General features: G+C 30.8%; 1 protein-coding gene across 12 annotated transcripts in view; it reads right to left on the bottom strand.

Moving 5' to 3' along the window:
- LOC125077872 (probable phospholipid-transporting ATPase IA) overlaps window positions 1-16,499 on the bottom strand; it is an 86,630-nt gene that overhangs the window by 15,971 nt on the left and 54,160 nt on the right. For all 12 annotated transcript variants that reach the window (XM_047689967.1, XM_047689969.1, XM_047689977.1 and 9 more), the window contains 7 exons: window positions 8,125-8,254; window positions 2,639-2,822; window positions 1,919-2,079; window positions 1,407-1,604; window positions 933-1,057; window positions 359-511; window positions 141-250 (listed from right to left, as the gene is read on the bottom strand). In XM_047689967.1, coding sequence (XP_047545923.1) covers window positions 141-250; window positions 359-511; window positions 933-1,057; window positions 1,407-1,604; window positions 1,919-2,079; window positions 2,639-2,822; window positions 8,125-8,254 — 1,061 coding nt within the window. The remainder of the gene's footprint in view (window positions 1-140; window positions 251-358; window positions 512-932; window positions 1,058-1,406; window positions 1,605-1,918; window positions 2,080-2,638; window positions 2,823-8,124; window positions 8,255-16,499) is intronic.

The following is a 16,499-nucleotide window of genomic DNA, read 5'->3' as shown; positions in this document are numbered from 1 at the left end:
ATATGTAAACGGTGTTTTGAACACAATACCTATATGTTTGATTTTTTAAAAATTATTTATCGTATCATCATCGAGGTAGACAATATTTCCTCCGAATAAAAGCTGTATTAAACAGAAATAATTTAAATTATAGAACTCACTTGAAAAAATCTCACTATTTCAGCAGTAACTTGTAAGGATATAGGTATAAGATTGTTGTATAATATCAAAAAGGTTAAAAAGTTGAATCCGAAATGTGCATTCTGAGCCTCTGTAACAAAAAAAAAAACCATTTATTTAAAATATCTTGACCCTTAAAGATCAATTAACAATTTCAATACACTATATAATAATTAGTTGGTTTGTAGTTCGTGCGTACCGTCGAGGCCGCTGTACCAGTCGGTGTTAGTGCGCATGCTCAGCCACAGCTCGTTGCAGCCGGCGCTTAGCAACGACAGCACCAGCAGGATCATGAACAGCATAAGGATGTGCGTGTTCGTCTGACGGTCGATCGACGACCGCTTCAGAGGAGCTGCAGGATGAACAAATAATATAAAATTGGTAAAATTAAGCTCAAAACGATCAAAAGTATAAATGATAATTTAAATAAAAAATAAAACGAAGGAGCTTCCAAAGTTTGATTTTAGATAACTAGCATTATTTATGGATGAAAGTAAAGTTAGTCTGTTAATGTCGCACTGCTTGTCAAAGGCTTCCTCTTTCCTCTCGCTTTTGAGGATAAGGTTTGGAGCTCGCCCCACGCTGTTCCGAATACGAGATATATTATAAGCACATGAGTTTAGTGGTGCTTGCCTCAGGTTTAAACTCAGAATCATTGGTTAAGATTCACGTGTTGTAACCACTGGGCCCTCGATGGCCCAGTGGTTACAAATCATTGAATATGATTGTTAATTGGTCATTGAATATTATTTTTACACCATTTGCATGCATACCTTTGGTGGAGTTCTTCATGAGCTTGGTCTCGTGGCCGGTGTACACCACGAGTGCGTGCACCCAGGCCGTATTGCGCAACATGGCACCGCGCAGCAACATCTGCTCCAGGTTCAGCGGCAGCGTCCTGCAGGCATTCGACATTACTCATTGCTCGAAAGATCATTTTTCATTATATCAGATATAATTTATGAATATTGTGATTCCGATTCTTTTTAAAGTGAAGCAAATAATTCAAGTTTCAAGAAAGCGAAATAAATAACTTTTCAAATATCATCATCAACATTGACTCAAAATAAAAATAAAAAAATTATTTTCTTTATAAATGAATTATATTTTTGGAGCAAATGGCACAAAAAAATCGAGATTTATATAAATTTTACTATGATGGATAATAAGAAAATATTTAGTTAAGATATAATTTTAATGAAAACTATAGGTTTAGGTCGTGTACGAAACAAAAAAATCACGCTTACTTAGCATTAGCTTCCTTAAGCATCCCATTAAATTCATAAAGATGTCGGTTGGGTGGTTCACACTGCACCGTCGCTCTGAAGTCAGCAAGTGTAAAGACCGAGTCCAAGCGAGCGGTATCTGGACTAGCTTGGCGTATCTTGAGGTTAGTTTCGCCGTCCAAATTCGATGTTTCGATGAAAGATATGCCTTGGGGTTCACTGAAAGAATATATATTTTTTTTGAATGTAGGAATTTTATAACAAATTTACAAAAAAGTCTATCTAATACTATAACGTGTAGTGCCTTCGATGATCTAACTGAAACTATTTTTATTTTATTAGGGTGACGACTAAATTGACCAATGAGCCAGGAGGACGTTGTTCATTTTATTTAGAATTTTATATAAAATGTATAAACATTGTATTCATACGTTTAAAAATTTACTAAGAATAATATGAAACTTAAATATAAAAAATAATACGTCGTTTATATTTGTTTTGAGTAGAATATAGTTTCAATATTTAGAACTCACCTAGAGGCCAATAAAACAAGATCGGCCGGAAAAAACTGGTTGTTGAGAACTTTACATATGTCACCGACTTGAAGTTTTTCCCATCTGATGCTCTGCCATCTTCCGTCGCGAAGCACTTCCACTTTCCGTCGGTTTGTTTCGTCATCTGCTCGATGGCGTTTCTACAAAGAGTGGAAACAATAATAGAAAAAATTTCAAAAGTTTCTCGCTTGCAAACGAGAAACTTTTGATTTTGAGCGTTCAATGCAATATATGAAAAGCTGTTTGATATCATATTCAACTGGTCTAATTTGGGAGAAACCACTTACATTAATTTTTTTAAACTGTACTGTCACTTTTCTATAGTTTCATGTACTCTTCAAAAAGGTTCGAACACATATGAAGTGCTGCTTAATAATGATAATTTTTGAATAGCTAACAAAAACTACATTCAAATAGAACGACTCAAATTCGGGCAAGTCGAGTGCTAAAAATATTTTTTATTCAGTACCAGTTTTCGTGGGCTAAGGTGACCGCTCATCAGCAGATTTCCCGTTTGGTCATTTTATTTTCCAAAATAAATATTAAAAAATAGGTGAAGTAAACGTATTGTTTGCCCGATTAGAAAACCCAATTTGTTTCAAAACATAAGCTAGCAAAAAAAAGCAAAAGCTAGTAGTTATTCGCTTTGAAATGTTTTATTAGTATTTTTTTTCAATTGCAACTTGAACTATAACTTACAAAATCCTCGACGACCTCCTTGATAGCGCTAACAGTAAGTATAAGGATGAGCGGCGTGAGCGTGGTCCAGCGGCCGGTGGGCGAAACGTCTGGGATCTGCTGCAAGAGCGCGATCAGCAGGAAGAAGCAGTTGGAGTAGCGGCGGAACTGTTCGAACAGGAACAGAGGGACGAACGACGGCACGCTGGGGAGGAATCGCAATACTATGTGATATCGTTACTCAATAAGCGGATCCTATCCGACTGAGTTTTATTGATTTAATGGTATAACACTCAGTGGTAGAGCTGTACATTTGAATTATGTTGAAAAAAGATTGCATGAAATATAGCCAAAGCAGTTAGTAGAAAGTACTCATATTTTATTCAACATCGTTACAAAATAATTTCATTGTATTTCAAGGATTTATCTGTAGTACCTACAGCTACAACAACAATTTTCCCACATTCAAGATTGTTACGACCAGGGTTGAAGAACCATCGATAATTTGAATATATATTATATACTAATATCGATAGTATAGTTTTGTATCAATAGTATCGATAGCTCACCGTGAGGAATACTATTGATAAGCGATACAAATTACACTATCGATAATATCAATAGTTTTGGACTATCGAGAGCTAGTGATTTTTTGATAGTATTGCTTTTTATAATCAAAGAAAAGAAATATTAACAGCTGCTACAGTGTTGTTAATATTGGTTTATTTTATCAGTGTAATAACATTAAACTTTTTCGCTTGCACAAAGTGTAATTCTTTTATAAACGGTTTTTGCAATACTATCATTAGTATCGCTGATATCAATAGGTTTGCTCATGGGGAGCTCTCGATATTATTGATAGTATTGACACAAGACGATACTATCGATAAACTATCGATACTATTGCTTACACCTTAACTATCGATATGCAACACTAGTTACGACTTCGTCGTTCGATGTTTACATTCTATGATATTATGTATTTTCGACAAAAACCAAATGCAGTGGAATAATAAAATCATATTATATGTTTCAGAGAACTCCTTATATTTATATCTTTCTCTAAATATTTTGATAACCAATTTGCTCGGCAACACGGTAATGTCAACTGTTCGGCCTACACTTTTAAAACATATGGATCATGTAAACAAACGCATGTAGGCCGCCATCCCTCGGGCGAGAATTCCCGTATATTAGGCGTGTGACATCATATCATGACGCCGGGCAGCGTGCCAAGCGGCTGCAAATATCTGTCGTGCGTAAACATTGCGATAACGTTACATTCGCTGTAAAAATTAGGATCTTTAAACGCCAAGTTAAAATAAGGTAATTTTATATTTTTATTTGGCACAAGTTCTACGTGCAGCAACTTTGTATGTGACCAAAAACTTTTGAATACCCAATTGTGGTTTGGAATTGCCTCCATTACTTTCTTTTAAGAAAAACGAGTGCGCTTTAACAATATTATTGTGATAAGAAAATTAACTTTACTTTCACCTTTCCTAAGTTTATTTACCGGTATGTTCTCATTAGATTTTCTTTAGTCTCACAACGATTTGTCCTCGGCGATATAGCTTTTTTTATAATATGGGTAGATAATGATCACGCAAATTGACCACCAGATTTTTAATGGTCACCACCGCCCATAGACATTGGCGCTGTGAGATACATTAGCCATTCCTAGCATCCTCAATGCGCTACCAGCTTTGGCAGCTAAGATGTTGTCCCTTGTGTCTGTAGTTACACTGGATCAATAATTGTTTAAACGGTGTAACTTGCTGTTTGGCGGTAGAATATCCGATAAGTGGTTGGTACTAAGTAAAATAGCAAAAGTATGTTTGCTAAGACAATCGTTATCGCATTGTAATTTATATATCAGATATCGCAAACTGAAAGTGGATCCAAAACTATAACAAAACGACCCAAGTCCATTGTTTTCGTTATCGTTGAAAAAACAAAACATGAGTGTTTTACAATTTACTCTTATTTATTGAAAATTACTTATATTAATTATCATTTAATTTATAAATTTCTTTTAAAATTGTTTGTTCCAATGTCTAACTTCACGAGACTTCTTAAATTCTATATCTTAAAGTAAAACTAATTATTGTCTTCTAGTGTTCGATCTGTATTGTCTTTGTTCTGTACAACTGATTACTTTTTGTTATACCCTGTCTTTCAAGTGATCCTGCTGTAACTTAATTTAATTGTACTTTACTAAGTTTCTCTTTATGAGTATTCTTGTGAGAATTTTCGATAGCAAATTTCGTTGTGACTCAAACGCGATGCCATCGAGATTTCAATATTTAATATTTTATGTACAGAAGTAATTTTGGATGCCATTGACTTTTAATTATTTAATATAATATAAATTCATTTGTATTCCAGGCAGTCCGTCGAGCGTCGAATATTGCATCGGGGCCAGACTAAGTGATGTCATGTGGGGCGAGCTCGAATAGGAAGTTAGTTTGTCACGCTTGATTAAACATTAGTTCGTTAATAAAATCAATGCAAAGTTTATTAAATAATATTAACATTGATTTATTTAATTGTAAGGTTTACAAATCGAATAACAACCATTAATATGTAATTGTATCTTAATAATTATTTTTACATTAAATTTTCTTCACTGCCTTATTTTATATGTTTGTTTTTAAAATGCGGACCGCCTACTCAACTCTCGTGAAATATTCACGAGATTTGAGTAGGCGGTACATTATTCGATTCGTTATAAGACAATAAAATATTTGTAAGAGTAGGGACCTACTTATTGTTTGTTAAAGATAAGACACTGAGAAATAAATTGTTTATATCATAATAACAGGTAAATTATTCTTTCTTGGAGTGAATGGTAACCGAAAGTCATTGCTACGTCGTCATTTATCCCGAGGTTCTCATTATTCTATTTAACGCATATATGAGTACGGTATGTTCATTTTAAATACAAATACGTTATTAATAAAGAAACTAAATCATGATGGGCATAAGTGTGAAAGACTCGTTGATCTCATAAAACCAGATGCTACAAAGTCAAAAGCAACTCAGATTCGATAGAATTAATGGCTATCAGATAAATCTGGTATTCACGGATTGTATAGAAAAGTAATTTTCTTGTTCTTGTATTCTCTCAACAGTTAGCGGCATCGAAATTATATTGTTTTGTTGATGGTACTAATCACTTTTGCTAAATCGACAAAAGTAAACTTGTCTGAATCGACAAAAAAAACTTCCGGTGTTATACTATTTATACTGATGCGTATATTCTGCAACATATCCCTTTCCATCATTTCAATGTCCAAAATAATACAGATTATCCAGATGGTTTCGTTCGCTGACCTTACTAACTGATTCCAAATTTAAAACTCATCGTTGATGTTTATTAAAACAACCATGCATAAATTAACGAAATTTATACAATTACTACTGAACATACTTAGTAATTACTAATTAACTCTCTCACAAAGGCTTTTAATCTATTTTTGTTTAACAATATTGATAATGAATGTTTGGTGAAGGCTATTGAAATAACATTTAATGTTATTGTTTGAGCTCAATTTAAACCAGATTATTTCAATATTCAAGTAATGGTTTCGCTTGGGACCAGTCCGAGTATGCAATTAGTTCAATTGAAACTGATGTATTTATTTCCAAATTACCGAAATTTCTTCGAATTATCATCAACCGTTTCCATTTATTTTTGGGATTGGCACAGCGTGTTTTTATAATTATGCCAGAAATAGGTTTCGGGAAACTTTTACGGCAGGCTTTTACTGCCTGACGCAAATGAAATTTATGCTTATTTTGGTTGAGTCGTTTGCCGCCAGCATAAAGGTCGTTGAGTAAGTGTAGATAGTAAGTACGTATACACAAATCTAGTTATTCATTAAAGAAATTCGATCAATTCTGCCCTGTGGATACATAGAGCATATATAAGAAAGTTTCACGTATTAAAGGCAAAGAAAGCCTCACTATGATAATCTACTGGCAGCGTAATGACTGAATAGTCGGCTATTTTCGCAGGTGTATTACGAATTATTGTCTCGAAATATAAAATTTAAATAAAAATTATTTGCTTATATTAATTGCAATGCAAATTTAAATTAAATACAACTTCTTCTTCATTCTTTTTTACACAAGGCAGATAATACTACTTATAGTTTTTTTAGATTTCCATTAAATTTATTTAAAAACATACAATTAAGTGAAATGAAAACTTTATTATATTAAAAAACAATATTCATTTATGCTAAGTCTATTAATAATAAATTCTTAGATATAGATGGAAGACCCAAGGTTAAAATAATGTTATTATAGCCTTCGAGGGAAACCTCAAAAGCAAAGGGTGCTAATCGAATTAATCGTAGGTAGTGAATAAATAAATTCAGACTCAGAAGTTCTAATAAGATAAGCCTTTGATTGTTTTTGCTATAAAATATCTACTAGCTTAATCTCTGAACTAACCTTTCCTACATATATACTAGCTTAATATCTAAGCTAAGATTTCCCGTTTTCCTTCCCTTTTTCACTAGTACGACATAATCTTAATTTTGAACAGCTTGTCATACATATAAATCAATGTTGATTTGCCATTTAAATACAAGAACTAATGACTTGTTATAGTGAATATAAAAACTGTATGTATACTCAATATGGCTTATATTGATATTTGTATAATAACATTCATTACCACCGTTACACAATTTGGTATAACAACGAATAATTCCCTATTAAATACCAAAAAATACACTGCATATAGGTACAGTATATATATTTATTATGTCTTACTATAGATTATAGCAAGCTGTTGAAACTGTTATCATTCATCAAAATAGACTTGTCCGGGCTGTTTGTAATCGAGGAGCTCGAGGCTCCTTCGGGATATTTTTAATGTAGTAGTCAGTACATTATATGTACATGGTACGTAGGTACATATTACTATTGCATCATAATATATTGTAATGCATATTTCCGATTATTTAATGAATTTTTGGATACATATTCATCAACTAATTATTATATAAATTTAAAAAAAAAACTTTGAATACCAATTCTGATAAATTCTACTAAAATGACAGAGAATTAGTTTCAATAAATATCTTCTTAACGTTTTATAATGTTCAAACACATTTAAGTTTTAATTTAAGAAAATATTAACATCTAATGTATGTAACATACGTTTGTTATTAACAAAATGTATAAATGTTAAACAAGGGATTACTTTTTATTTACATGAATATTAGACGATTAAGTCGTAAAAAAAGTTACTTTTGAGAAATACAATGACATGCGGTGAGTTAATCGGTAAATTTATACTAAAATAATATTAAATGGTTTTACGGAAAAAATAAATCTGCATTAACGTGTATCTATTAAGCGCTACTGTTAAGCCTGGTCAGGTCGCTAGTTAAATCTATGACTTTGTCTCATAAGCATTTTTTAGGACTCATTTTATGACTTCTAATGAAAAGTACACTATGTAGACATAACAAATAATGTTTTATTCATACCTGTACTTTGCAGTTGATATCCTGTTGTTGACGAACTTCTGTGGCTGCGGGCGGTTGACGAAGATGACTCGGTTTTGTTGCTCATCCGCCGCGCCATCCGTAATGCCTGACGTTGTTGCCTCATCCTCATCTGGCGGACAAATTATATAACAGTAAAATCAAAGTTACGAGTTATACTCATGGTTTCGTATCTCTTAATAAAAATACGGAATCCTTATATAGTCCAATTGAAACCAACATTTCTGTTTACAATAATTCGCATAGAACTGGAAAATTGGTCTTACATACATATATATTACAAATTAAATTTTAAAAATCCTCAAAACCATTAATCTATTAAAAAAATATTCAAGTCAAATTAATTCGTAAACAATGCGTCTTATCATTAAAATCAAATCAAATTAGATTTATAGGTTACAATTATCTACAAACATTTTCCATAAGTTTAAAAACGAAAATAACTTTAAAAAATATATTGTATGTCTTAAAAGAAACATAAAATGTAAATCTTGTTTTTGTTAAAATATAAATAGCCTTTATTCGTTCGTTTGATTGTTTATATGAACGACGTATGTGACTACATACAATATTAAAAAAGATACGAATATGTAAATAAGGATAAATTTATTTGTATTTATTTAATATGAAATAAATAACAAAAGTTCTTTAATTATAAAGACTAATTGCAGAGCAGCCACTTCCTTTACGCTCTGATTCCTTTTATAAATTAACGAGAGATCTCACCTAAATTCATATAATTTATTTATTACCTATTATATGATAAAATAATTAACGTTTTAAATTTATATATAAATATAATTTGATAGAATTATAATGAAATCATTCTGCAAAAATTCTAACTTAATAAGATAAAATTTAATAATAAAAAAATAAATCATGAAATAAGCTTGAACAAATTTATTTTGTACCTACAGACTCTTAATCCGCTTTTGAGCTTTACTTGGGTAGTTTAAAAATATGTTTTTATTTTTTAATTTAATATATGTAAGCAGACTGACAAATTATGTTAAGTGGTCGCCATCTCCACAAACGGGTTGCCTGTGAAATCTTCACCACCTGAAGAGCAAATATATCAGATAATTTTATAAGCCACAAGCAGAAATATATTTTATATGAGTTAATTTCAAATATTTTCTTGAATGTATACATACATTCAACTCTTATTTTCGCTGTCCAGTGGCAAATAACTCTAACAACATGGTGGAGGGAAAAAAAAATCTCTCAAAAAATGTTTACGTCTTCAATGGTTTAAACTCGGTGATGATATCATACTTAACATGTTATTTTTTATGATGATGATGATGACGATGCTTATGATGTCGTCGGCTATTTTCAATTAATATTCGTAAAATGCACTCGCATTGTACAAATATATAAAACATATATGTGTGTGTGTGAGAATATCGAAACGATATACTTAGCCACGTTAGTGAATATATTTGAAACAATAAAGATATAAAAACAACTAGATATGTCTTCAGACAACGGCGACGAGGATGCATTTTAACTAAACTTAGGTCCCCGGAATATCTGTTCATTTGTGAGATAAGTAGCTGAATAAAACTCTAGAAAAATATATCCAAGTGCGCAATAATATGGTCATGGGCATCGCTAATTGTTGTAAAGTCACAAAGTACAGAAATAAAACTCATTGAAGCGTTCATTTTTTAAATTTGACTCACCTTTTAGTTTTGTAATACTTTTGCCATATAAATAACGACTAAAGTGTTTCACGAAATCAATTTGGTTTCCTGTTGTCAAAAGAGCATTTGTCGTACAAAAACGTAAGTAGAATAATAAATCAAAGAACATAGAGATTTTTTTTGGGCTAGCTAGAAAGTTACAAAGAATAAAAGTATCAATAATTTGAAATAGCTTTTACTTGTCTTTTGTCAAAAGAATAACACAAAAACGGCATGGCTGTATTGATACCTATCCCCAGCTGACGTCACGTAATTTATATAATTCAAATACATGGTGAACAAATACCAATAGTGATAATTGCGGCCCGCAATCACTAGCGGTATTAATGAATCACTTCTATGATTATGTAATGAAAAATATTATTAAAAAACTGTATTTAAATGCAGAACATGTCAGTATAGTTTAACGCAAATAAGAGAAAACGAATGTCTCATCGTATAAAAAGGTCAAGACGACACTCGCTGAAGAAAGCAAGAAATTGGAACAAGTATTCAAGTTCCATTAGATAAATGTATTCTTGTATACATAAAATTCAATTTCATTGTTCTTTATTCGCTTGAACTAACTAACAGAACAAAACAGTGACAATAGAAAATATTTAAAACGTAAAATTATTTATCATAAATCAACGGTATTACAAAAAATACTAGGTAACAAAACTACAAGTCTTTGTACAAAATGATTTGTTTTAAACTAAGAGATGATGCAAACATCCAATGATACCACTAATTTTAAGGTTGCTTTAAAGGTGACGGGATTGTGTCATTTATAATAATATTATTGATGCGAACGTAACTCGATCTGTGTTTTGCTCTTACATGGCCGAGCCCTTGAACCGAACTTAATAAAATTTCGTATGAAGTAAACTTAAACTCCAACAATGCACATAGGCTACTTTGATGCCTAGCACCTGAACACCGACCCCTTTAACGCCTTTTATACATAAATGACATTACACAATCTAAGTCCTACCGTAATGTTAGCATAACGATAAGAAGTATAAACAGGTATATATACTTTATCAAATAATAAACATTGATTTCAAATGCTCTCTGGAAAATCAGAAGTATTAAAACATCGCATGTAATGTTTTGGCAGACATTCTTCCAAGAATTATCTAAATTTTACGTTACGAGATTTTATTGCTTCTGATATATATAGTATAACATATATATAAATCGTATCACGACCTTGTACATAAAGATTATTGTAAGTCCTGAGACTGATTTTTTCACTTATCCGTAGCAAATAAAAAATTCTCAGTGTTTTTTTTTTTTAATTTAGAACATGTTGTTACAAACGTAATGAGAGCTAAATTGGGTTAGATAGCGTATAATCTATTTAAAATTAGAATTGTTTGAGGAAACAATTTATTACACTCTCAGACACTTACTAATTTAACTAACTTAATTTAATTTACAGATCATTAGACTCCCAAGTGGAGATTGCTTCCAACTAAACACAACGGTGATGAAAAAATTCCTTATTTAATTCAATTGATATTTTCTGTTTAGAAAACCCGCAGATTGCTGTGTTTATTGTCAAACTCACTCGCAATCACAATCAAATGGTATTTGATTACGAAAGTACCAACTCCTGAGAAAAGATTGTTTTCGATTCGAGGGTTTTTTTCAAGAACGGATACAAAATTTTATTAATATATATTTTAATTGCTTGCATAGTCAATAGGGAAAATTTGATTAACTCCTAATATAAAATTTTCCTGATTTGAATTTTCCTCAAGTTCAATACCGTTTAAAAAAAATGTAGGTTTCTGGTCTCACATAATATTCTGTATTTCTATCATAATATATTACTGTGTATTAATCACGACCTCGATTATACATTATCGGCAAATTGATCCGATCTTTAATAGCATAATCAACATCAGATAAAGTTTACATTAAACTAGATTCAGCTATATTTAATGCCAAGAAGCCAAGAACATCACTTAAGAATATATCTTCAGAATAGTTTCATAATTTTACGAGGCAGTTTATTTTTATACTTCATTCATTAATATACTTATATATAGAAAATACTAGTTGTCGCCCACTGCTCGCGTTTGAGGGGATCGTACCAGATATTATACAAAAAGTAGTCTATTTCTTTCCATAGAGTTCAAGCTTGCTTCATAGCAAATATCATCAAATTTAAAGGTTTAGCCGTGAAAGATCAACATACATACAAGCAGAGTTACTTTCACATATATTAGTATAGATTATAATAAAAATAACTTTGTCCGTTTAATATTCGACGTTAAAAAGGATTTTAAAGTATAACATCAGTTAAAAAAACTTTTATTTTCTCACTCCTTAAATGTAACGTATAATATCAGGTTATGTGGAGTCTACGATTCAGTCCCAGCTCTGGATTAGAGTAAAACAAGCAATCTCTTTAGATAACAAGGAGTGCAATAGAAAATTTAAGCAAAATATAAAAATTGCAGACATCTTTTGACATTTACAGGATTACTTGGCTGGAACAGGAATGATTAGGTTTTTAAGAGTTCAAGTCTAGGTGAGGTGATTCAGAGACATGATCTAACAATAAGGACATTGCATAGGTCAAGAATTCTTATAAAAACCATTCGCCGTGCTCTAATAAATTCAATAAATATTTAATCCAATTTCAGATTTATTTAAAAACGTTAAATATAAGTATGTATTCAATGAGTATTTAACCCGATTTAACTATAAATATATTTTTTTAAATTCCTCTGAAGCAATTTCAGGTCTTAAGTAGTAATGATACATGATTTTAGACAGATTAAAATGGCATATCGTCTTCGAAACCCTATAGATACGCAACTATATTAGCCTTGCCCCCACCCTTGACAGAGTACTTGCAAATACGTTTAAAATGCACCGAGGCCAACCGCACTAACCGGGTTTCAAGGAGGCATGCGCCGGGTTTCCATATGGAGGTATCCAGATATACACGAAGATGTCTACTAATAAACGCTGTAGTTTATTTAGTCACAAGAGTTTAGGAATAATGCTGGATGAAATTAAAACGCTAATTTCTAAATTTTGACACGTGCTTATAAAACATTTCGCAACACCAGGCAGCAGGTAATTTTATACAAAAATTAAAATGACAAGCTAATTTTTATGTATTATTAAATTATATAATTGTTTTGAAATGAATAATTAATTCTTAAATAGATATATCTACTCTACTATTGCATCTCTACTTAATAAAATTTTAAAATGGCCGTCAGACATTTGAAACTTGACTGATGACATTTTTGCACAGGAATTCCTACTGAAACATAAATGGGCACTAAAATCCTTTATCAACATTAACCTCCTAAGGTTAAATGGAAATGTATTTATGTGTAAAAAATAGTTGATGAAGCGTTTCTGAAAATTCATCACCCAAGAGGATGAAATTGAGGATTACATTTAGGAGTTTAAATGGTAGTTCGTTATATTTTATGTTAGAATCAAAAAAATGTGTTTGTAAGTAAAAGAGTAATTTAGCATTATTTGCCGAGTCTTGGACATGGTTAGTAACAGTTATTCATTTCTTCTCACTACATACACGTCAGACAAAATCGAGAAAAATTAAATAAACGTAGGATTAAGCGAAGCGACAGGCAATGTTTCATCGTTATACTTATCGTAAAGATGTGATATGATGTTAGTTTTAGATTAATGTATTATCAATATAACATTTAACACCGAAAATGTACCACAGAAAACTTTATTAACTATAAGTATACTTAATAATGTGCGTCTCAAACTACTTTAACTGTAAGCCGCTTTTCGTATCGATCGAAGTTTATAGGTTTCTCCGTATAAAGTACGCTTCCACAGTATCTTGCAAATTATAAGTTTCCTTGAATTGCAGACTTGTATTAATAATAAAACATAAATAACGTAACAAAATTGTTTTGACGATGTTATTTATCATATATAATTTTTTATACAAATAAAAAATAAAACGGCATCTATCTGAGCTCAAATCACTTTATAATTCATGTTTGCATAGGACAAGATTAGTTACTATAGTTTATATATCGGCAGTTTCCTTCTACTCGTTTTTTTTTATTACGACCATTTTGTTAGGTCACACCTAAAAACTTAAAATTTGATATGAGGAACCAATCAATCAGGAGATGAATGGAAAAAGAATATGGCTGAAGTGTGGAATCATCATACAGCACTTACATTCATCTTTTTCTGAGTATGCTTATTTTAATTTTTCGTATTTATTTAAACTTGTCTTGTACTTGCAATGATGCCTCATACGTGACGACAAGTAAGTCATGCTTGACACCATAATAAATAGACTAGACATCCGACACGTGACACAAACGATATAACTATATTTTTAGAATGAAGTTCTTTATTGCACGTTCCTTAGACTCCAGACACTTAGCGAATGAGAGCTAGGCCAAAATAAATGGAACACTGCGATCGTCACGACACTTTTGCGTATGTGTGTTTGTAAGCGTATTAATTTTATTACTTTTATTATTTATTTTTAGAATACATGGTACGCATTAAAATTTATTCGGAGATGATTCCTGTTGTAAAAGCATAATACATATATACACTGTCTCGCCAGAGAGTCAATATGTTTAAACTTCTGCCTTGTATTACAATGGACCCATGTCAAAATTTCTATAACCATCTGTTATACTTTTACAAATATACATAACATTATCAAGATTATTATTTTAAAGGAAAACAAATTATATATAAGTAGGAAGACGCGGTCTATTAAATATGAATACATAAATGTCTAAGTACTGATAAGACGGTAAAATGAAAAACAAGCGGAACACTGTTATTTTCCAATTCTACGTCCATATAGAATATTTATTATATTTTTTTTTATTTTACATTATCCGATATGATTGATCGAAAGATAATATTTGAATTAACATTATTAAATTATCCTCAAAATGTAAATCATCGGAACGTTTTTGTTTGAAATCGGATTAAAATAGTTTACGGTAGAATAAATTATGAGGAGTGGGTGGTTCGTGCCAGACGGGCGTGCACTGGCTTACCTTTATAAAAAATGAATGACTTAGAGTTCTTACAATGCTAATATGCACAGGTGGCCTCTTACAGTTAGTTAGCCTTTACTTGTCTACTTTCCAACCATGAATAAAAAATTGAACTAGTAAAAGTAGTATCCCAAGTATTTATACGAAATTCTTGTAAGTATGTATTTATTATATTCTTATTATTAAAAGGGGAGAATGAATCTTATTTTATATAATTTGAAAGGTACTCTCCTAAAACGATTTCAATGTATTTACTGTCGCAAATATGTACTCTAAGGCAATTATTTTTTTGTAATCCGGGTAAAGGAGGCCGGGCGTAATAAATTTTTCTTATTAAGGGAGACATCCCTTCCTTTTTTATTTTACTGTACATAATACAATTTAATACGTGTTTTTGAGTGAGAATATAAATAAATAACATAAAAAGAGTACCGTCATTAACAGTTATTTGTAGGTATTATGTATTCGTCAATTAACTAGCTTATTAATTAAATAGCTTAACATACGAATTTCACTTTGCAATCCAATGAATCTTTTGACTGGAGTTTTAATCCAGTCAATTATATATATCTCGAACAAGATTTCCTATGAGCTTTCTATGCAATCTTAAAATAAGGGGTAAATTTATATTTTTGCGATCACTTCGGTTCTCGGAATCCAATATTGATTGTATCGTTCATCGTTGATTTTTATGCGCTTTATAATTTAGGATTAAAAAATTAGGAGTGAAAAAAAAGATAAGAATTTTATTTTTGATCATCTGTTTCTAGAGAAATATCGATATAATATGAAATATCGATTAATAGTCCAAAAATATTTGTGCCAAATTTTAAGGTAAATAATTGGCTAAACAGAGTCAAAGTCATAAATAAACTTCAAGCTAATATTATATCAACATAATTTTTATAAATAACATGCTGTTGGTAAACAAACATGCATTTTCTTTAATTCTTGAAAATTACACTTTAAGGAAAAACTGATGTCAATAATTATATAGATTTGTTTCTTTGATTTTTTACTTGAAATAACTTGAAGATAACTGTCTATACAGTATTAGTTAACAATATCATAAATATATCTTAATTACTTATTCTAGATATAGGTAACTGTTTGATAACAAACAAATAGAGTTAATATCAAAGTAGATAATTAGATAACAAGATGAAATAAGACATCACACATTCCTACTCAGAATAGATTGTCGCAAGTCATCTCATTACTCGACATATTTAAGAATTCATTTTAATACAATGTTGAGCAGAGACAGGGTTTTATCTTTAACTTTCATGCATCATTTCATATGCAAAAAAGTTGTAGATGAGATCATTTTTAAATGTTTTTAATTTTAAGCATTTAATATTTTTAATTAATTAAATGTCTATATGGTATATATTATGGTGTCGGCTCTGATATCTGTTGATAAAGACTAAAGATGAAAAAAGCACTCACACCTTTTATGAAGCAAACTACATATAATTTTTAGGTTCATATCAGCTCTATCAGTATCAATATATACATATGTAGTATAGTAATAAGGAAAAGCAATGAAATTATAAATAAAAATTTGTAAAATAAAATAACTATGTCAACTTTCATAACATTCACTTGTTGAATAATAAATATTTCT

Source organism: Vanessa atalanta, chromosome 4, assembly GCF_905147765.1.
Source record: "Vanessa atalanta chromosome 4, ilVanAtal1.2, whole genome shotgun sequence".
Lineage (NCBI taxonomy): Eukaryota > Metazoa > Arthropoda > Insecta > Lepidoptera > Nymphalidae > Vanessa > Vanessa atalanta.
The sequence above is the reverse complement of the archived record's forward strand: the minus strand, read 5'-3'. Positions and strand labels throughout refer to the sequence as shown.